Here is a 24,202-nt window from a genome sequence, read left to right as displayed (position 1 = left end):
CACAGAATTCTTTCAAAGCCTTGGTGCAAAAGGATTATGCGTCTGTACGTACAGACGGATTTATCAGCACATACATTGCAGTAAAGAATTGAAGTAGCAAAGTTCCAATTTGAAATGATAACAAAATCGGCTTTTAAAAATCAATTCAAACGAAAAATACACAAGCTTGAATTTTTAGGACCTTTACTCACATTACAGTTCACAATTTGACTGGGATTTAAAAAAAAGATAGCAATATTTCAAGAGGAAACCCTCCAGCCAAGGCAGCTGAAGGCATGCCTGCCAATCGGGGGATTATTTAGATATGGGATGCTGCTCACAAAGCCAGAATTAGAGGAACGCAGAGATCTCAGTAGAGATACCGAAGAGATGGGGAAGGGATAGCTAAGGAAAGATTGTAAAATAAAGAGGATAAACTTAAATAAAAACAGAAAATGCTGGATAAGCTCAACAGGGGCAATCTTACTAGAAACATTCAAAGTTCAGAAGATGGGAGAGTTTCAGATCTGTTTTTAGGGCGAGTTCAAATCTGCTATTTATCTACTCAGTGCGTGAAAAAACAGGAAAAAATGGTTTCTCACCTGTAGAGGGTGGGGGCAGGGCTTAAGTCACCCAAACACTGGCTCAGAGCAGCAGAGGGCATCATTGCGCATGTGCAGGAATCTCATGTGACAATACCTTTAAAGACTTGTTATTCAGCCAGCTTACACTGCACTATTCTGTCTGTACTTATCTGTTGACACTGTTGATTACCTCTAAGCTATCATCACTGCCATTTGATACATCCTGTGCCTGTGCACCTCTCTCCACTTCACCTGACGAATGGACAGCGCTGCGAAAGCTTGTGATTTCAAATAAACCTGTCACTATGACCTGGTGTTGTGTCATCTCTCATCATTTCTGTGTGAAGCACCTTTACATCTTTTTTATGTAGATGCATGAGCACAGTATTTTAAAGGGGACAATGTGAGTGACAACTTGTAGATTGCTGGGAGGTCACATAAATGGACAGCTTAAAGAAAATATTGATTGGAACCTGGAACTGTATCTGTTAAATGTTGGAGGAGAATTGTAGCATTACATGATTTTCTAAAGAGGTCTACCTTACTAGAAATTGTATCTGCATTAATAAATGATACTGCAGAGGTTAAATAAATTGAAGAGTCAATGATTAGTGACTTGTTGGATGATACAGATTCAGTGGCTCCAGTGGCCTTATCCAAGCCAGCCATGTTCAAATGTAGCAAAACCCGAACTATATCCAGGCTTGGGCTGACAAGTAGCAAGGAACATTTGTACCACACAAGAGCCAGGCAATGGCCATTTCCAACAGGAAAGAATCTAATCATCACCCAATGACATTCAATTGTATTACCAATTCTGAATCCCCCATTATAAACATGCTGGGGTGGGTTACCATTGACCATGCACTGAATTGGACCAGCCATATAAATATTGTGACTACAAGAGCAAGGCAGAGGCTCAGAATGCTGTGCTTTATAACTCTGATTCCCCAAAGCCTATCTACCATCTATAAGGCGCCAGTCAGGGGTGTGATGGAATGCTCTCCATTTGCCTGGATAAGTACAGCTTCAACAACACTCAAGAAGCTCAACTAAATCCAGGACAAAGTAGCTCACTTGATTGGCATTCCGTCCGCAAACATGTACTCCTTCCACTATCGACACACAGTGGTAGCAATGTACATCAACTAGAAAATGCACTACAGGAACTCAGCAAAGCTCCTTAGATAGCGCCTTCCAAAACCATGACTGCTATGCTCTAGAAATACAAGGGCAGCAAATATATGAGACCACCACTAGGACGTTTTCCTCCAGGCAACTCACCATCAAGCAGTTACTGGATAGGCACATGGAGCACACCAGAATGATAGGGAGTGGGATAGCTTGATCTTGGTTTCAGACAAAACTCGGCACAACATCGAGGGCCGAAGGGCCTGTACTGAGCTGTACTGTTCTACGTTCTATGAAATATATCACTGTTCCTTTACTGTCACTGGATCAAAATCCTCGAACTACAACTCTAACAACACAATGGGTGTACCTATGCCACACGAAGTGCAGTAGCTCAAGAAGGCAACTCACCATCACCTTCTCAAGGGCAATTTGGAATAGACTCAACATGTCCACTTTCCACTAATGAATTTTTAAAAATTGATTCATATTGTTCAACATGCCTGTCTACATTCATTTCCAGATTACCATTAAAATTCAAAACTGTTGCTTACACCTCCCCAGCTTAATTCTTTTTCCAATAAACAAATATAAGCTCATTTGTCTCCCTTTACAGCTCAGTGACCTAATGCCCAAACCTATTTATCGTTTGTTTCCTTGAAATCTTTTCACTGTTTCCAGTCAGTTAGCACAAAGCCATAAGAATAGCATCGGGCAAATCACCTGACCCTTTCGTCTACGGGAACCTACTTACTATGGCATAATTAGCTCAGCAAACCAGGAATGTCCAACTTGGAAGTCACCTTGCTCATCAACATAATTTCACCCTGCATGAGATTGTTGCTCCACAATAAACTTTGCAGCAGAACAAAGCCCCACATATCTGCCGTGGACAGTGAATCTCATAAGTGCTTGAAGTGTTACTGAGACATGCTGTGGCTGGAACAATGCTGTGGAGAGGCTCCGTGCAAATTACGTTTCATCTGACTTTAAATGCAGCTGCCAGCCATAAATATTAATACAGCCAGTTAGGTTCTAAAAATAAATACACTGTCAAGATAAATAAATCATATCCAAGGCAGGCACACATCTGGATATTCTGCCTTGGCACGGCTGTCATCGGAGGGGTCGGCAGGCAGGTCTACTTGCTCAATGACACTAGCACCCAGCATACTGCATTTCCCTGGGGTCAGCTTAATATTAGTGTGTTTGAGTTCCAGCCACAGCAAATGCTTGGAATGGGGTGGAAAGTAGCAAATTATTGCAGGACTTTAAACACCAACAACAGTTTGAGGAGCTCAGCTCGGCAAACTTTTATACATCATGCAGCTAAGCAGCTTGTTAGATGTTGGTGAGGTTGGTCACAGAGCACAAAGCTTCCCAAGGTATGCTTGCTGAGGTTGGAGCTCGAGGAGATTCGGAGCCTGTAGATAAGGCCCAAGAACCGACAGAAAAGGAGGCTCCCGAGGGCAGATGCAACAGACAACAGAAACAAAAAGGTGGTCAGGTCAGTCAGTGCCAATTCAACGACTTAGCACGTGACGACTCAACGCCACTAACACTTAAATAAGCTCACCATGCACTGCTGCCTCACAGCTCCAGGGACATGGGTTCGATTCCGGGCTTGGGTCAGTCTGTGTGGAGCTTGCATATTCTCCCCGTGTCTGCGTGGGTTTCCTTTGAGTGCTCTGGTTTCCTCCCACATTCCAAAGATGTGCGTTGGCCATGCTCAATTCTCCCTCAGTGTAACCCAAACAAGTACCAGGGTGTGGTGACTAGGGGATTTTCACAGTAATAATTGCATTGCAATATTGATGTAAGCCTACTTGTGACTAATAAATAAACTTTGCTTTATGTCAGTGGGGGCAAGCCACATCTTCCAGCAATAGGACAAATAAGAATGATAAATATACAAAACACATCTGTTACAAGCACTTTCTTGCCTCCATGTTAAAGAGTTTCAAGAGTGTACCATCTCTGCTCTACAGTAACACTTGGTATTTTACTTGAAAGTGCTCACACTCATACGTGCACTCACCTCAAAAATGCCTATTGTGGAATACAACTGTTTGTTGCATTCACCAGACAGCACACCAATAGTTCAGATTTTCCTATCCCCTACCCACCACCAAGGACAAAAAAGCACATTGGAGAGACTGAAATAGAATTTTCTAGAGCTTGTCACTGCTGAGTTCCTACAGTGAATCTTGTAGACGGTACGTACTACTGCCACTGCTCGTCAGTGGTGGAGGGAGTGAATGTTTGCAGATGGGTTAACAATCAAGCTGGTTGCTTTGTTTTGGATAGTGTCGAGCTTCTTGAATATTGTTAGAGCTGCACTATTCTAGGCAAGCAGAGAGTATTCCATCACATTCCTTACTTGTGCCTTGGAGATTGTGGACAGATCTTGGCAGTCAGGTGATGAGTTACTCTCCACAGAATACTCATCCTTGATCTCTCTTGCAGACACAGTATTTATATGACTAATCCAGTTCAGCTTCTTATTAATGGTAGCCCCCAGGATGTTAATAGTGGGAGATTCAGTAATACCATTGAATGTCATTGGGGCCTAAGACACTACCCTGAGGAATTCCTGCAGTGATGTTCTGGGATTGTATTGATTGACCTCCAATCACTACATCAATCTTCCTTTGTGCTAGCTATGACTGCAATCCATGGAGAGTTCTCCCAGATTCCTATCAACTTCAGTTTTGGTTAAATGTTGCCTTGATGTCCAGGGCAACCAGTCTCACTTCACCTCTGGAATTCAATTCTTTTGTCCATGTTAGACCCCCATCCATGGATATTCTCATCAATAAGTCACTGAAAATTAACATGCAAGTGCAGCCAGCTACTGGGAAGGCTAATGGTATATTAGCCTTTATCACAAGAGGATTTGCGTGCAGGAGTAGCAAAGTCTTGCTCCGATTGTCAAGAAACTTGGTCAGACTGTACCCAGAGTACTATGTGCAGTTTAGTTCCCCTTACCTTAGGGGAGATATTATTGCCATAGAGGGAGTTCAATAAACATTCACCAGATTTGTTCCAGGGATGGCAGGATTGTCTTATGAAGAGAGATTGGGCAACTGGGCCTGCGTTCTTTAAAGTTTTTGAAAATGAGAGGTGATCTCATTGGGTAGCACGATGGCACAGTGGTTAGCACTGCTGCCTCAAAATGCCAGGGACTCGGGTTCAATTCCAGCCTTAGGTAACTGTCTGTGCGGAGTTTGCACATTCTCTCTGTGTTTGCATGGGTTTCCTCTGGGTGCTCCAGTTTCCTCCCACAGTCCAAACGTGTGCGGGTTAGGTTGAGTGTCCCTGATAAATTGTTTCTCAGTGTCAAGGAGATTAGGACTATAAATATGTGGGGTTATGGGGATGAGAGCTGGGTGGGATTGCTATCGGTGCAGGCTCAATGGGCCAACTGGCCTCCTTCTGCACTGCAGATTCTTTGACTCTGAAACCTATAAAAATCTAAAAGGGATAGGCAGGGTAGATTCAGAAGATGTTTCCCCTGGCTGGGGAGTCTAAAACCAGGAGACACAATTTCAAAATAAGCCACTTAGGACAGAGAGGAGAATATTTTTTGCTCAGAGGATTGTGTATCATGAGAATTCTCTACCCTAGAGGGCTGTGGGACCTCAGTCATTGTGTACATTTAAAGCAGAGATTGACAGATTTCTAAATAACAATGACATAAAGGGATGTGTGGTGGTGGCACAGTGGTTTGTACTGCTGCCTCACAGCACCAAGGACCGGGGTTCGATTCCAGTCTTGGGTAACTGCCTGTTTGGAGTTTGCACATTCCCCCCATGTCTGCATGGATATCCTCCAGGTGCTCCGGTTTCCTCCACAATCCAAAGGTGTGCAGGGTAGGCAGATTAACCATGCTAAATTGCCCCTTAGTGCCCCAAGATGGGTAGGTTAAGAGGGATTAGCCATGAGAAATGCGTGGCGATACGGGGTTCGGCAGGGGAGAAGGCCGGGTAAGATACTTTGTCACAGAGTCGGTGCAGACTCGCCGAGTTGAGTGGCCTCCTTGTACACTGTAGGGATTCTATGATTCTAACCCACTCATGACTTCATTTTACACACCAGCCTGTGTACCAGCCCATCCCCCTACCAGCCTCTGCAATTATATTATCAGAGATTAATTTCTCCCTTTCATCTTTCAGCCGGTAATCTCCTTGCTTCACAATGACTTCTTTCTTTCCACTTTTAAATGGATTAAAGCGTGTTCTTTGACCTTCTTCAAATTCTGAAAGCCAAATGCTGCTACTTGGTGCCCAATTATAATCAACAGGTCAAATGAATTCATGCATTTCAAGCTGTGACAAAGGGAACAGATTTAAGAACAATACATCGCAGTGCTGTTAGACCATCAACATTTAGCAAAAGGGCGTGAAAACTGCTGTTAATCCAGCAAAATCACAACGACATGGATTTTAATGAAAGCAGAGCAATGATAGCAAACCTCACTATTTTCTATGTGGAATGGCATAACAGTCTCAGGAAAATAGAGAATTGGATAATGAATACCCCAATGTATTGTTCCTGAATTTCATCTTTCTTGTATGCTGTTCAGGGTTCACTGCAACATAGCATTGCCACTGTACAGAAAATCTGAACCACTGTGGCCTTAGTTAAAGAATCCTTCCACTGCAGGAGGCGGCCATTTGGCCTATCGAGCCTGCACCAATTCTCTGGCAGAGCATCTTACCCAGGTCCACCCCATCTCTGTAACCTCGCTAATCCTCCCTACCCTATACATCATTGGACACTAAGGGGCAATTTGTCATGGCCAATCCACCTAACTGGCACATCTTTGGATTGTTGGGGAGAGGAAACCAGAGGTCCCAGACACAGACACAGGGAGAACATGCAAACTCCACACAGTCAGTGACCCAAGGCTGGAATTGAACCCAGATCCCTGGTGCTATGAGGAAGCAGTGCTAACCGCTGTGCCACCATGCCACCGGACTATTTTTTCAATCGATAAGGTTGAACAAGTTACTGTATATCGGAGGAAAGGATCACTTTGGGTGCTGAATCCCTTGCCAAGGTGAAAACAGTTGACACAGAGGATGGACTGGTGTGTAAAAAAATTACTTTCAGAAACAAAAATGGTTGAATTAGGATCAGCTAAGAATATTAAAATAGGCTTCCAACAACCGCTAGGTTAAAAGTGTTGATTGAAAAAACAAGGAAAAATGCATTCAATCTACAACAGAAGTAATGCAAAGGAGCACATCTTTGGAATCACCCCATTCAAGTTCAGAGGAGATTCAGCTCAATATCAACAGAAAGTCACTATGGTCAAATTCTTCTGATGGGCAGAATCTAGAAAGACTTGCTTCAAAACCCTGCTGCTATATTGCCATGCAGAAAACTTGCACCACATATATTTAAAAGTTTTAAGTTTATTTATTAATGTCACAAATAGGCTTGCATTCACACTGCAATGAACAAAAAAACAAAGAAAATTACCAGCACAGGAACAGGCCCTTCGGCCCTCCAAGTCTGCATCGACCATGCTGTCGGACTTAACTAAAACCCCCTACCCTTCCGGGGACCACATCCCTCTATTCCCATCCTATTCAGGGATTACTGTGAAGTTACTGTGAAAATCCCCTAGTTGCCACACTCCGGCGCCTGCTTGGGTACGCTGAGAGGGAATTTAGCATGGCCGACGCACCTAACCAGCACGTCTTTTGGGCTGGGGGAGGAAACCGGAGCACCCGGACGCGGGGAGAACATATAGACTCAGCACAGACAGGTGACCCAAGCCAGGAATCGAACCCGGGTCTCTGGCATTGTGAGGCAGCAGTGCTGACAACTGTGGCACCGTGCTGCCCCATAAATACCCTTTTTACATTGGTAACCTTGGTTCCTCCTTTCAAAAAAAAAGAACAATTGGCCTGGGGTAGAGCAGGGGGACCTGAATGTCAGTGTTGAATCAGCACATTGCTGATTCACTCTGTTTGATTCATAAGCAAGTGTGACATCCCAGACATATAATGACACCAAGTTTGGCAAAGGAAGTACTTCCTCAGGCAGCACTTCACTAACATTCATTCACACTACCCACTTGCACATCACATTTAATAGTCTGCACAATTTCTACATGCAGGATCGTAGAATTGTTCACATATCACCATGGTCACTCACAAACAAACAAACACAGTGCTCCTGATTCTAACCACAATTGCAGCAACTTGTATTTAAGTAGCACCTTTAACATACTGAAACATCCCACAGGAGCATTATAATACGCAATAAACGCTGAACCACATAGGGAGATATGTTAGGTCAGTTGACCAAAAGCTTGGTCAAAGAGGTAGGTTTTAAGAAGTGTCTTAAAAGGAGGAAAATTAATTAAAAAGGCAGGCAGATTGAGGGAGGCTATTCCAGAGCATGGGCAAGGTAGCTGAATGCACTGCCACGAAGGGTAAAGTGATTAAAATTGGGGAGTCACAAGAGGCCACTACTACAGATATCTTGGAGGCTAGAATGTGGAGACCAGCCAGTAGTGCATTCGAATGGTGAAGTTCAGAGATAGAGAAGGCATGAATGTAGGTTTCAGCAATAGATGACCTGAGACAGGGACAAATCAGTCAATGTTACAGGGGGTGGAAATCTTAATTGATGGGACAAATAGAAGGTCGGAAGCTCATCACATGGTCAAATGTGGCACCAGGATTGAAGACAGAGTGGCTTAATCTCAGACTATTGCAAGGCTAAAAAGATGGAGTTGGTAGGTTGGGAGCAAGGATTGTTTTCGTATCAGTAACTTTTTTTTAAATGTTACGTTTCAATCCAACTTTATTAAACAGTAGGTATCTCTATAGCAAAGGTCGCTGTCTGGTACAAATAGATTTGAGAGTAACACTAGTTGCTGGCATTAACAATTAGTCATCAAGTCACAAGAGGTTACTGCAGAAGGTCAGAGGACATGGAGTTGGGGGTAGGGTGTTAGCGTGGATAGAGGATTGGTTGTCAAATAGGAGGCAGAGAGTGGGGGTCAATGGGTGCTATTCGGATTGGCGGTTGGTGACTAGTGGAGTGCCCCAGGGGTCGGTGCTGGGGCCTCAGCTATTTACCATTTATATAGATGATCTGGAGGAGGGAACCGAGTGTAGGGTGTCGAAATTTGCTGATGACACCAAGATTGGGGGAAAGGCAAATTGTGCGGAGGGTGTGGAGAGTCTGCAGAAGGATCTAGATAGGCTGGGCGAATGGGCCAGGAAATGGCAAATGGAATTTAATGTTGGCAAGTGTGAGGTGGTCCACTTTGGTAGGAAGAATGGTAGGAAGGACTATTACTTACGTGGCGAAAAACTGCAGCAGGCGACGGTGCAGAGGGACCTCGGGGTCCTTGTGCATGAGTCGCAAAAACCCAGCCTGCAGGTGCAGCAGGTGGTCAGGAAGGCGAATGGGATGCTGGCCTTCATAGCGAGGGGGATTGAATATAAAAGTAGGGAGGTCTTGCTGCAGCTGTATAGGGCATTGGTGAGGCCGCAGCTGGAGTACTGTGTGCAGTTTTGGGCGCCGCACCTGCGCAAGGATATTTTGGCCTTGGAGGGAGTGCAGAGGAGGTTTACTAGGCTGATACCGGAGTTGAGGGGGTTGAGCTATGAGGAGAGGCTGAATAAACTAGGCTTGTACTCGTTAGAGTTTAGAAGAATGAGGGGAGATCTCATTGAGACGTATAAGATGATGAATGGGATGGATAGGATAGAGGTGGAAAGACTCTTCCCGCTCAAAAAAGACAGTAGGACTAGGGGGCACAGCCTCAAGATAAAGGGGGGGCAGTTCAGAACGGAGTTGAGGAGGAACTTCTTCACTCAAAGGGTGGTGAATCTCTGGAATTCTCTGCCCGTTGAAGTGGTGGAGGCTGCCTCGCTAAATATTTTTAAGAAGCGGGTTGATGGGTTTTTGATAAGAGAGGGGATTAAGGGTTATGGGGAGAGGGCGGGAAAGTGGAACTGAGCCACGACAGATCAGCCATGATCTTATTGAATGGCGGGGCAGGCTCGAAGGGCCAGATGGCCTACTCCTGCTCCTATTTCTTATGTTCTTATGTTCTTAAGTCTCCTAATTAACTTGTGACAGTAAATTTTGATGTCTGGTTGAAGCACCTTTTAAGTAATTTCCGCTCATGAACGGGCATAACACATCTTCAACCCTCCAATTATTGTTTTTTTAAAATTTGAACAATTCCTGCTAGAATCTCAAGTCTAACTTATTCATTCCTTCCAGCAATCTGACTGGAATGATGGATGTATCCTGCTAACAAGCTGATAAAATGAGGAAGGGATGGAAAACTATACTGTGTTCAGCTGTCTCTGTGCAGAAAGTTGCCCCAAGAAAAGGTACCAGTTTGAACCAACAAGGCAATAGAGAGGAAATAGTTGATGCAGAATCCCAACATTAGCAACACGAGCAGAGTCGTGACTAAATCAGAAATATAGCATCTTGAAAACTTCAATCTCAATGCATTTTAACAGATCAACCCATATCAAGCGCCATTTAAAAAAAAAACAAAGAAATTTTGAATTCAACAGCCTACCTAACCCCTGTGGGACATCAGGGCACATCGGTAAAGGCTTCTTAGTGACTGTAAGGTTATTTTCCAACTTCCTGTTTGACACAAAGTGATCTTCGCCCCCCAGGAAAGTCAGTGAGGTCCCATTGGGCTTTGAGATATTAAAGTATGGATGCATCTTGGAGTAATTCCGAGTATTAAAGCGGCTGAATATGTCGAACCTTTGGGTGTAGACGTCCAAGTAGAAGATCATCATTATAAGAAAGTGCACGAGACACAACAAGAGCACTGCTTTGCATATTCTTTCCAAAGTCTTCCCTAACATCAGTCTGGACATTTTCCGTACACAGCAAGTCAATGGAGCAGCACATTAGCTTATCTTCCAGAGCTTCTGTCACGTTCCATGTACTACCTGTGAAATGAAAAGACTGCACTCGTTAAAGCATTCAAGTATATTGAAAGGAACAAGGCAAGTGGTGGGGTTAGGGTAGGAAAGAAAGATGCTGCCATCATCAGAACTACTTTAAAATTCAGAAGACTGTAAAAAGATGTTGATAGCTAATCAAACTGTGCCTTTCTGGGCACAGGGAAATATATTTTCTTGAACATGACTGCAAACACTGCCACAGAATGGAGCCTGCAATCTGCAATGCCATTCACTTAAACTCCCAAAATCTATGTCATCCCACTCTACCACTGAATATTTACAGTGCAGAATGAGGCCATTCAGCCCATCAAGCCTGCACTGACTCACTCCAAGGGCACTCTAGTTAATCCCACTCCACTGCCATATCCCTGGAACCTTGCACATTCATTCGTTTCAGATTGCAATCCGATTCATTTTCAAATACCTCGGTCAAATCTGCCTCCACCACCTGCTCAGGAAGATTGTCTAGACTCCAACCACCCTCTCGATTAAAACATTTCTCCTCTCAACATTTACTCCTTTTGCCCAATATTTTGAATCAGTGTCCTGTCGTTCTTGGTGTAGTCTTGAGATGGGAACAGTTTCTTATTATTTATCCTGTCTATACCCCTCAGGATCTTAACTACAATCAAGTCTCCTCTCAGCATTTTTGTCTCCAAGAAAAACAGCCTCTCCAAACTATCCTCATTGCTTCAGTCATTTATCCCTGGAATCATTTACATGAATCACCTCTGTACTCTCTCCAATGCCTTCACACTCTTTCTCAAGAATGGCACCTAGAACTGGACTCCAGATGAGACCTAACTAGTGTCTTCTACAAGTCTAACACGAGCTCTGTGCTCTTGCACACAATGCCTGATTAATAAAACCTAGGATATCATATGCTTTATTAATTGCACTCTTACACGTCTTGCTACCTTCAATGACTTATGTACATATACACCTAGGTCCCTTTGTTCCTGCACCTCCTTAAGAATTCTCCCTTTATTTTATACTTCCTGCCAAAATGAAGCACCTCACGCTTCTCTGCATTAAATGACATCTGCCACTTGTCTGCTCAATCCACCAGTATATTGAAATCCTTTTGAAGTTCAAAACTGTCCTCATCACAGTTAACAAATGCTTCCAATCCTCATATCATCTGCCAATTTTGAAATCACGTCCTGCACACCACAGTCTCATTCATTGATATATATCAGGGACAGCAAAGATCCATACTGACCCCTGAGGAACTCCACTAGAAGTCTTTCTCCAAGCTGAAAAATAACTATTTATCACTGCACTGTTTCCTGTCACTCAGCCAATTTCTTAACCAAGTGCCTACTTTCCTTTCATTCCATTAGCTAGAATTTTGTTGACAAGTATGTCATGTGGCACTCAATCAAAAATCTTTTGAAAATCCAAGTACATCACATCAACAGCACTGCCCTTATCAACCTTCTATTACCACCTCAAAAACTTCCAGCAAGTTAATTGCCAGATTTCCTTAATTATCCTGCACCTACCTAAATGATGACTGATTTTGTCCCGGATCACAGTTTCCAGAAATTTCCCAACCTCTGAAGCAAATTGACTGGTCTGTAATTGCCGGCATTATCCCTGCACCCATTTTTGGCCAAGGGTGCATCATGCGTAATTCTCCAGTCCTACACACTCGAGGGGAAAAGTTGCCACCATGGTGAGTTCCCCACTCACATACATTCAACATAGATAGGTGAGACTGGAAAAAGATTCTGAATGAAGAAAACTAGGATACGAAACTGACTGTGTATTTGGTACAGCAAGGCTGCTGCATCTTAGGCATAAGGTACTCAATAATTGGAAACCATAATATAATGTAGCAACCTCTTTAACTAAAATCTAACACAGAGTACTCAATGCTGTTGACGAAACAATGAATGAATTCAGTCGCTTCAGGTTACATCCACCTTATTCCATGTCTGCAGCTTAGGAAAATAATTACTTCATGAAACTTGGGAGTTCACTTCTAGTTTAAGGATAGAGACAGTGTGAAAACAGAGGGAAAAAAAGAATAAACTTGCACGTATATATCTTTCAAGTCCTCAGGTCATGGTTGTATGCAGCAACACCACAATTCCTAACCAGCTAGGTAATTTCCCCTGTCAATCACACCCAGAGAAGGCACGTCTCAAACTGACTGGGACTGATTTTATTCAGGCAATTTGTAAAATGTAACTAGCCTCCACCCACTGCATTTTGCTGATGAAATGACTCTGCTTCTATCAGAAGTTATGTTTCCTGTAGTTCAGAGGCTTTTCTGAAATCACTGCTGGTTGAGTAAATAGACTTTGTCTTTTGTCAGTCCTGCCGTACATCAGGGCGCTCATTGATTGACAGTGGCATCAATAGACAATATATCAAGACATTCCAAAACCCGTTATAGCTAATTGAAGTGGATTTTGGCAGCAAACATGGCACTCAATTTATGATGTGGGAATGCCAGCGTTGGACTGGCGTAAACACAGTAAAAAGTCTGACAACACCAGGTTTTGGTCCAACCGATTTTGGACCAAAACCTGGTGTTGTCAGACTTTTTACCCAATTTATGCACAGCAAAAGTATTGACACATGACCAGTTAATCTGTTACTTGGCGGCGATGGTTGAGAAAGGAATATCATCCAAAATAATGAGAGAAACTTCCCTCTTTTCTTCCAATTGTGCCAGAGTACTTTACATCCACCTGAACTCGTGCTCGAGCCAACAGTTTATCAAAATGATAACCGGAAGTACCATCAGGCTCACTTGGTGCCGACAAGGCAGACACAGATTGGAATTTCATAGAATAGAGTCCTGCAAAGCAGAAGGTGGCCATTTGACCCATTGAGTCTGCACCATCCACAATCTAACCCTAACCTTATCCCCATAATCCATGCATTTACCCTAGTTAGTCCCCCTGACACTAAGGGGCAATTTAGCATGACCATTCCACCTAACCCACACAACTTTGGAGTGTGGGAGGAAAGTGGGGCACCCAGAGGAAACCCACGCAGGTGGGGGAGAACATGCAAACTCTTTACAGACGGTGAGCCATGTCAGGAATCAAACCTAGATCGCTGATGCTGTGAGGCAGCAGTGCTAACCACTGTGCCACCGTGCTGTCCTTCAATCTTAGGAAATAATGCATTCTTTAAACAGGGTCAAATGGTAAGTCAGAAGTGCATGGATTCAAACCACACTCCAGAGACTTCAGCACAAAATTTCGGCCAATTCTTCAGTGCAGAACTGAGGGAGGGCTGCATTGTCAGAGGTACCACCTTTCAGATGTGACATCAATCTGAGGCACCAACTGCCCTCAATGAAAGATCCCACAGCATGAGAAGTTTAATTTTCTTTACAACAAGGGAAACAAAAATAAGCCACAACTTTCCAATGAAATGGAATAGCTACTGACAATGGAAATAGGTTAGACCAGATAGATATGCAATGTTGCATACGCACAAGAGAAGCAGATGAAGACAAGCTGCATTTGTGAATGACTAGTTGTACTTACTTACCTATATATCCTTAAAGCTATGCAAATTGCACTCATCTTCTGAATAATTGACAACATTCTTGAGAAACTACTTTTCAACAATATAATGGATTTCTTTCAATGCAGTCACTCCTTGTATATTGTGGCATTAGCACTAAAGAACTATCTACCAGTACTGTGATTACCAAAGTGCTTTCTGGCTAATGAACAATGGTTCCATAGCAACATTTAAATATACCATCATAGACTTCACCCCAATCATTTAACCTTCCAAAGAATGCATTTGCTCAGATGCCCAAGCTAATCAAGAGCATTTCCACAGGATTTATCTATACCAATATCTCCACTATTAAAGTAGCAGTCAGTCTCACGCTACAGGCACCAAATAGCACTGCAACCATCATGGCTACACAGTAATATCATTTGCATTTCAATCCACATATTTTTAATAAAAGCATCAACACAGCAGAGCAGGCTCGAAGGGCTGAATTTGCCTACTTCTGCTCCTAATACCTACGTTCCTATCAATTGCTTTTCACTGCATGTCTGAACAGTATAGGCACTATTCTAGAGAAACATGCTCTTCTCTTTAGCTTGGCGGTTCTGGGCTCAGGCCAAGTTGTGTAGCACCCCTCTTCCTTTGACTTACCACCTGGGTTCAATCCCCATTCCAAGACTGAGCACATAATCAAAACCAATGTTCCATGAAGCGCTGAGCAGGAGCTATACCCACAACTTGCTTGGGCTTGCAAAATCTCACCAACTGTCCTGGCTAGAGACAATGCACATCTCTTTAACCTGTGCTCGGCCCAACCTCCACTCACATTGCTGTATCTTTTAGACTTGATTACCTGTGAAGACTCGCATTCTAACCATTATCTTGTAAATTTGTGTCTATATATGCCCTGTTTGTGAACACAACTCCCACTCACCTGATGAAGGAGCCTGAGACTCCGAAAGCTTGTGCTGCCAAACAAACCTGTTGGACTTTAACTTGGTGTTGTGACACTACTGTCAGAGGTACTACCTTTTGGGTGATGATAAACCAAAGGGGCTGACTGATGTCTCAGGGGGCGCTGAAGAGTGATTGGCACAATTTGAAGAGAAACAGATAATTCCTTCCCCCATACTCCCGAACCCCCAGGCAACTTTCTCTTAATCAACCCATCAGCAGACATATTATCTAGTCAGCAATCTCACGGATGTTGATAGGATCTTGTTATGTGCAAATTGGTGGCTTCCTTACATTGCAACAATGACTGCACTTCCATTTCAAAACATCCTGGGGACATGAATATTGCCAAATAAATAAAAATGTATTTTTTAAAATTCATTCATGGGACACGGGCAGCACTGGCTCGTCAGCACTTATTGCTCATCCTTAATTGCCTGAGAGCTGTTGCGAATCGACCACATTGCTGTGGCTCTGGAGTCATGTGTAGGCCAGACCAGGTAAGGACAGCAGATATCCTTCCCTAAAGGGCATTACTGAACCAGATGGGTATTTCTGACAATCAATAATGGTTTCGTGGTCATCGGTAGATTCTTACTTCCAGATTTTTTTTATTGAATTTAAATTCCACCATCTGCCATGGTGGGACTCAAACCCGGGTCCCCAGAACATTAGCTGAGTTCCTGGATTCATAGTCTAGCAATAATAATACCACTAGACTATCACCTCTCCTTTCAGTCCATCTTAATCCGATACAAACAAGCATCAGACATTTGGAGACTTGGGGGGGGGGGGGGGGGGGGGGGGTGGTCCCCGGCTGCAGGGGCTGCAAATAACAGGAAACCCCGTGGACAGCAACAGAACTAGAAGATCCTGCCGCCAACCAATGGTAAGCTGCCTTCGCTGCCGCATAACACATTGTGCAAGGAGTGGAAAATCCACCCTTGGGTTACATCTTTCCTCCATTTTTTTTTCCAATTAAACAACAGCTATAGACAGTCTCTAATCTGACATACAACTGCTATTTTAGCTGCCAATCTGGTTCACGTTTTTAGAACTACAGCCCAAAGTTCCTGGCTGTGCAAACCCACCTGAGGAGAACGTGCTCCGGATGTCTGAACCACAAGAAGGCAAAGCACATCAGGAGATGCCCCTTGGGCAAGTGCTAGCTTGGTAATGCCATAATGGCACCTTGGCAGTGGCAGCCTGGCACCTTGGTAATGCCCACTGGCTCCTTGGCACTACCCACTAGGGCCTATTGGGTGGCTTACAGGAGCAGGACCTGAGCGGGCAACCCGATCGAAAAGGCAGCTGCATTAAGAGTCTAAGATAAAGTCCATCTGGATCTAGAGACTTGCCAGCCTACAGCTCCATCATTTTGCTCACTACTGCTTCCCTAATGGTCTTAATTCACCAAGTTCTTCTATCCACTCCACCTCTCAATTTACATCTATTACTGAAATATTTTTGTATCTTCCATGGTGAAAAGAGAAGCAAAATATTTGATAGTTTCATCTTCCTTATTATCTATTAACTCCCCTCTGTGGCTCTCTAAAGGACCAATGCTCACTTTACTTACTATTTTCCTGTTCAAATACTTACAGAAACTCTTGCTATTTGTTTTTACATTTCTAGCTAGCTTTCTCTCACATTCTATTTCTTTCCCCGATTAACCTTTTAGTAATTTTCTGCTGTTTTTTATATTCTGACCAATTGTCTGACCTACCACTTTGCGCAGTTATACTCGGTGGAGTTTAGAAGGATAACGGAGGATCTAATTGAAACTTACAAAATGTTGAGAGACCTAGGTAGAGTGGACTTGGAGAGGATGTTTCCACTAGTGGGAGAGACTAAAACTCAAGGGCACAATCTCATACTGAAGTACGCTCCTTGAAAACTGAAATGAGGGAGATTTTCTTCAGGCAGAGGGTGGAGAATCTGCGGAGCTTGTTTTTGCCACAGAGGACTGTGGAGGCCAGGTCACTAAGTGTCTTTAAGACAGAGATAGATAGGTTCTTGATCAATAATGGGATGAAGGGATGGGGTGAAGGTAGGAGAACGGGGATGAGAATCATATCAGCCATGATTGAATGGCGGAGCAGACTCCATGAGCCAAATGGCCTAATTTTGCTTCTATGTGTTATGGTCTAACGGTGTATATGCTATCCCCTCCTTAATTTCTTTAATTAACCACAGATGGTAGGTTTTCCCCTTAGAATTTCATTATAGTAGGAGTATCCCTTTTCTGAGTATTCTGAAATATCTCACCTTAAACATCTGCCACTGCTTCTCTATTAATCTGTCCCCTGGCTTCGTATCCCAGTTCACTTCAGCCTTGACATCTTGACAGTTCCGCTGAGTTTATCCACTTTCTGTGCACATTCATATCTACTTTTAAAAATCGTAAAGGGTACCTGATCTCAGCTAAAGGTTTTTCCGAAACCCTGCGGTGAGATAGCTGACCTTGCCAAAGAACTCTGGCAGCTTTAGGACATCTGCTGAAAGTTCTAAAGCTTACAAGTCATCTTTTGGACATCCCAGTTATGAAAAATGGATCTATCTGAAGATAATTGCACATTTAAGTGTGCAGCTGCCTCTGTGAACCATGGATGCACAAACTGCACTCCGCCTCGGCCCACCACCACTACTAACAGCTCCTGGGTTTGGGGGCATCACTTCGGAATCGGGTCTCCAAGGACTTCTTTGTCTAAGTCAGAGACCCTCTCCACCTTTACAAAAATTCAGGCCTGAGAGTCTCTGGGTAAATTTAAGTAAATACAGTGACTGAAAAAACTACAAGAGTGAATCTGAATCTCCAGATCAATGACACACTTTCTTTATCAAAACTGTTTTCTTTTTACGGCTTTAACACAATGGCCCAGATTTTACAGTCAGTGACAAAGAGACTTTTAACTAAGCTTCCCATAAAGATCTAATGGGCTTTATATCATCAATTTCCCATATTACAACATCAATTTCACACTAGTTCCATCGATAGAGGACCTCTGGCATCCACAACCCCTGCAATCATCAGGCAGGCTGAGCAGCCAATTAGGATGAAGAATTCTCATCAAGCAGCAAAAATCACATTGGCCAGAAGTATCACCTCCCCCGCCACAGAATCAGTGTGGACGAGGGTCCAACAACAGCAATCTCCACTGACCTCAGGAGTTTCCCGTCTCGCCTGAGCGAGGCCGTAAAATCCCGCCCATTATTATTTACTTGTTGAGTAATTTTACAGAGCAAAATAAAGACAGGGACAGACATATGGGTTTAAGGCAGAAGCTCAATTATCATGAACGAAGTTTTGCAAAATATATTTTGTTATTTGTATCAGGCTGTAGAGATTGACGATCCACTCTGCTAAAATTAGTTTTTCAGGGTCAGAGAGGGTGATCAGCTGTGATTTTGACTTCATGCACAGTTGAAAACTCATTCAGCAAGGCTCAATTTTCACTGTTCTTCCTATCAAAGCCCTTGTAAGTTAAAAAGTTGAACTTAGTGTCAAATCACTAATCTGTGCTGATAATACGTGCAAAAACTGCAACAGTGCCCCCTGTGGAGGAACAGGAAATCACTGACAGCAACTCCCATGTGTTGGCATTTTACTGCACGTGTGCAGACACTCAGCTGGGACAGGATTTTCTGGCTGAGCGCACCCTGAAACCGGAAAATCCCGCCCTAATCCCATCAACGGATCTTTCCATTGTCCACCTCCTCAACCCCTATAACTCTCGTGGCGGGTGGGACAGGAAACTTTGCCCCCAGCAAAAGTTGTTGTCAGTTTTACACAACAATGATGGTGAACGCTGACAGTTTTGCTGTCATTTTAACTGCAAACTCTGTGACATCCTCCTGATGCTGAATAAACCAGTCCCAAACTAGGGGCATGCATTGCTTCGAATTTAAAGTCATTCCCAATGGAGGTATTTTCCACCGGGTAGGAAATATTGCAGGTTTGCAACACCACATTCATGTAAAATGATGTCCATGTCACTATTTAAATACATGCTGCAACTGCACTTTTATCTAACAATGGTATTTTCAACAATGCGGCTGGGTTCCTAAAGACTGTGGGAACCATGCCAGGTAAGTCAATTTGTGAACCTTGGGGGAAGTTCGCGATTGCGTTTTGATGGGTAAGTTCAAACTGTCTTGGCAGCTTTAAATATCATAATGTAATGGTGTACAATGATCTAAATATGTTTTACATGGAATGATTGATTATAAAGCTCTGTCCTAAAAAGGTAAGTGACTATGAAATTGACCAGCATGGGGAATTATTCAAATGCATTCAATGGATAAAGTCCTCTCATGCACTCCACTGTGCTGGTAATCTGATTTACATGAGTCATCTTCACCCTGTGGTTTCAGTTTTATATTGAGTTAAAGTCCAGAGATTTACTGAGACTTTGGGGTGGAGAGGGAGGGGACGCGGGGACTGAATAATCACAGAATCATAGAATCCTGAAAGTGCAGAAGGAGGCCATTTGAATCATCAAGCCTGCACTGACAACAAGCCCGCACTGACAACAAGCCCACCCAAGCCCTATCCCCATAACCCCACATATTTACCCTGCTAATCTCCCTGACACCAAGGGTTAATTTGCCACGGCCAATCAACCTAACCCACACATCTTTGGAGAGTGGGAGGTAACCGGAGCACCTGGAGGAAAACCGCACAGACACAGGGAGAATGTGCAAACTCCACACAGACAGTCGGCCAGAATTGAACCTAGGTCCCTGGCTCTGTAAAGCAGCAGTGCTCAACACTGTGCCACCGTGACGCCCCAAACAGATGCAAGATTTCTTTGAGTGAAACTCTATTGGGCCTTTGGGCTGGACACCCGTTCAGACGACTCCAAAACCTGTACTCTGATGGCTCTACAGGGTTTGCTTACAGAGCTGTGAAATATTAACCCATTATGAAATCCCACTGAGGGATTCGACTCAGCAGAAGTTTTTAACAATGCTGTGCGACTGTGTTTTGTTAAGTTCTATGAGCAGAATAAATGTTTTGTAGATATTCTTGAATTGCTGTTTATTTATTTTGACAGATTAATGACCACTTGAGATGAGGAAGTGTTCTTTCTCCCTAAGGGCTGCTTCTGTGTTTGGCTGATAGTTGTATGAGCTTCAAGTTGGATTTTTTTCCCCAACTGGAGTTTGAATGGCTGATTTCTTTTCTTTCTCCTGAACATTTCAAAGAATTTCCAGTGTTATTATGTGATTCAAGAGTTCTGTAAATAATGAATATTGGGTGAATAGGTATAGAGAATGCATGGGTGGGCTTGGAGGATACACGGAGTGCATGTGTTCCTGCATGGTGCCACAGTGGTTAGCACTGCTGCCTCACAGTGTCAGGGGCCCAGGTTCAATTCCAACCTTGGGTCACCATCTGTGTGGAGTTTGCATGTTCTCCCTGTGTCTGCATGGGTTTCCTCCGGATGCTCCGGTTTCCTCCCAAACTCCAAAGATGTGCGAGTTAAGTTGACTGGCCTTGATAAATTGCCCCTTAGTGTCAAGGGGACTAGGAGAGTAAATATGTGGGGTTACTGGGATAGGACATGGGTGGGATTGTTGTCAGCGCAGGCTTAATGGGCCAAATGGCCTCCTTCTGCATCATCGACTCTATGATTCTTTGTGGGATGGATGCAAGTAAGGCGTGAGGGCTAGGGGCCCTCACAACCAAGTGGAGAATTCGGCTGAAGTGGCAGTGAATGAAGGCAGGCATTCCTCCTCGGACCTGCAGTTTGAGGTAGTTACAACTTGAGCTCTACCCCAACTCTGGAAGACGAAATTCCAGGTGAATTGTCTGCCCTTCAGAAATATGCCAATAGGAATAATCCAACTCCCTCTTCCTGACGCTAAGGGAAATTGCGGACCATGGTGTCTGATAGATATCTGAAACCCGAATCCAAAATTATGCCCTTTTAGTCAAAGGATGCACTGCGATTTTTTTTTACCAATAGCAATTTTATATCATCCAATGCATGCTGTAGCTTCAAAGCTACTAATTTCCAATGATTGAACAAATCAAAGTCTATTCTTATCATCAAATATTCCCACATTTTTATATGATATGAAAATTAAAGTCCACAATTGGCATGAAACCACAAATGAATCACCCCTTTTAAACATTCTGGCAGCACAATCTGGAATAACTAAGAGTGTAACAGGAAAGTTTGAGTTGGGGGGCACGGTTCAGTTGATCAAAGCTTGCATTGTGCAGAATTTAATTGGAAACATGGAATGGGCAATTGGCCCTAAAAGCATCTTCCGCCACTCAATACATTCATGGCTGATTTGTTACCCAAATCCATGTACCCACTTTTACCCAAATCTTTCAATGTCTTTTATTACAAAAACCTATCAACAATTTTAAAATTAACATTTCATCTCACATCAATTACCATTTGCAGAAAGCATTCCAAATTTCTACCATGGTGGGCAGCACAGTGGCACAGTGGTTAGCATTGCTGCCTCACACTCCAAGGACCCGGGCTTGATTCCCAGCTTGGGGACTGTGTGTGGAGTCTGCACATTCTCCCCATGTCTGCGAGAGTTTCCTCAAGTGCTCCAGTTTCTTCCCACAGTCTGAAAGACATGTTGGTTAGGTGCCTTGGCCATGCTAAATTCTCCCTCAGTGTAACCCGAAGAGGCGCCAGAGTGTGGTGACTAGGGCATTTTCACAATAACTTAAGAACATAAGAAATAGGAGCAGGAGTAGGCCAACTAGCCCTTCGAGCCTGCCCTGCCATTCAATAAGATCATGGCTGATCTATCTTGGCTCAGGTCCACATTCCCGCCCTCTCCCCATAACCCTTAATCCCGTCTCTTATCAAAAACCCATCAACCCGCGTCTTAAAAATATTTAGCGAGGCAGCCTCCACCACTTCAACGGGCAGAGAATTCCAGAGATTCACCACCCTTTGAGTGAAGAAGTTCCTCCTCAACTCCGTTCTAAACCGCGCCCCCCCCCCCTTTATCTTGAGGCTGTGCCCCCTAGTCCTACTATCCTTTCTGAGCGGGAAGAGTCTCTCCACCTCTATCCTATCCATCCCATTCATCATCTTATATGTCTCAATGAGATCCCCCCTCATTCTTCTAAACTCTAACGAGTACAAGCCTAATTTATTCAGCCTCTCCTCATAGCTCAACCCCCTCAACTCCGGCATCAGCCTAGTAAACCTCCTCTGCACTCCCTCCAAGGCCAAAATATCCTTGCGTAAGTACGGCGCCCAAAACTGCACACAGTACTCCAGCTGCGGCCTCACCAATGCCCTATACAGCCACAGCAAGACTCCCTACTTTTATATTCAATCCCCCTCGCGATGAAGGCCAGCATCCCATTCGCCTTCCTGACCACCTGCTGCACCTGCAAGCTGGGTTTTTGCGACTCATGCACAAGGACCCCGAGGTCCCTCTGCACCGTCGCCTGCTGCAGTTTTTCTCCACGTAAGTAATAATCCTTCCTACCATTATTCCTACCAAAGTGGACCACCTCGCACTTGCCAACATTAAATTCCATTTGCCATTTCCTGGCCCATTCGCCCAGCCTATCTAGATCCTTCTGTAGACTCTCATCACCCTCCACACAATTTGCCTTTCCACCAATTTTGGTGTCATCAGCAAATTTCGATACCCTACACTCGGTTCCCTCCTCCAGATCATCTATATAAATGGTAAATAGCTGAGGCCCCAGCACCGACCCCTGGGGCACTCCACTAGTCACCATCCGCCAATCCGAATAGCACCCATTGACCCCCACTCTCTGCCTCTTCATTGCAGTGTTAATGTAAGCCTTGTGACACTAATAAATAAACTTTAAAAGAAAACCTTAAACCATTTGTATGTGCAGTGTTTCCTAATTTCTGTCTGTAAAAATCTCGGTTCTAGTTTTTGGACCATGCTCCCTAGTTCCAGATTCACTAGCCATAGAGTCATAGATGTCTACAGCACGGAAAGATCCTTTCACCCATCACATTTGCACTGGTCAAAAACAAACCACCTAACTTTTCTAATCCTATTTTCCAGCACTTTGTCCATAGCCTCGTATGCCTTGGCACTGCAAGTGCACATCTAAATACATCTTAAATGTTATCAGAGTCTCTGCCTCCACCACCCTTTCAAGCATTGAGTTCTAGAGTCCCACCACCCTTTGAGTGAAAAAGCTTTCTCTCACATCCCCTCTCAATCTCCTGCCATCATCTTAAATCTATGCCCCTGGTCATTGATCCTTTCACCAAGTGGAAATGTTTCTTTCTGTCTACTATATCTATGCCCCACATAACTTTATACATCTCAATCATGTCACCCCCTCAATCTTCTCTGCTCCAAGGAAAACAACCCCCAATCTCTCTTCATAACTAAAACTCTTCAGTCCAGTTAGCATCCTGGTAAATCTCCTCTGTATCCTTTCCAGTGCTATCATATTACTCCTTGCCCTCCTGGGGCAGCACAGTGGCACAATGGTTAACATTGCTGCCTCACATTACGAGGGATCTGGATTTGATTCCCGGCTTGGGTCACTGCCTGTGTGGAGTTTGCACATTCTCCCCATGTCTGCGTGGTTTTCCCCCAAATGCTCCGGTTTCCTCCCACACTGCAAAACTGTGCAGGTTAGGTGCACTGGCCACGGTAAATTCTCCCTCAGTGTACCTGAACAAGCGCCAGAGCGTGACGACTAGGGGATTTTCACAGTAACTTCATTGCAGTGTTAACGTAAGCCTACTTGTGATTAATAAGTAAACTTTAACTTTTATAATGTGGATTCCAAAACTGCACCCAATACTCTAGCTAACCAGTGGAAGTAGTTTCTGTAAATCCATCTTATCTGTTCTCATCAATAGCTTGAAAACTTTGATCAAACCACCCCTTAACGGTCTAAATTCGAGAGAATACAGCCCAAGTTTTTGTAATCACCCCAGGTGATCTTCTACATTGCACTCCCTCCAAGGCCCGTATATCTTGCCCAAGATGTGATGTCCAGCACTGCTCACAATACTTCAGGCACGATCTAAAAGGAGCCTAAACAGCCATCCACTTGAATTCTATTCCTCTCAATAAAAAGCCCAAAGATTCATTAGC

At 43.8% G+C, this 24,202-nt stretch overlaps 1 protein-coding gene across 1 annotated transcript in view; it reads right to left on the bottom strand.

Annotated features, from left to right (window-relative positions):
* The window catches only part of b4galt2 (UDP-Gal:betaGlcNAc beta 1,4- galactosyltransferase, polypeptide 2), a 394,076-nt gene that overhangs the window by 325,330 nt on the left and 44,544 nt on the right, over positions 1-24,202 (bottom strand). The window contains exon 2 of the mRNA XM_080195385.1: positions 10,264-10,651. Within this exon, the coding sequence (XP_080051511.1) occupies positions 10,264-10,576 (313 nt within the window). The 5' untranslated portion in view covers positions 10,577-10,651. The remainder of the gene's footprint in view (positions 1-10,263; positions 10,652-24,202) is intronic.

The sequence above is a fragment of the Carcharhinus amblyrhynchos genome, chromosome 9 (genome assembly GCF_965287045.1).
Source record: "Carcharhinus amblyrhynchos chromosome 9, sCarAmb.v2.hapA, whole genome shotgun sequence".
NCBI lineage: Eukaryota > Metazoa > Chordata > Chondrichthyes > Carcharhiniformes > Carcharhinidae > Carcharhinus > Carcharhinus amblyrhynchos.
This window is presented reverse-complemented; position numbering and strand designations above follow the sequence as displayed.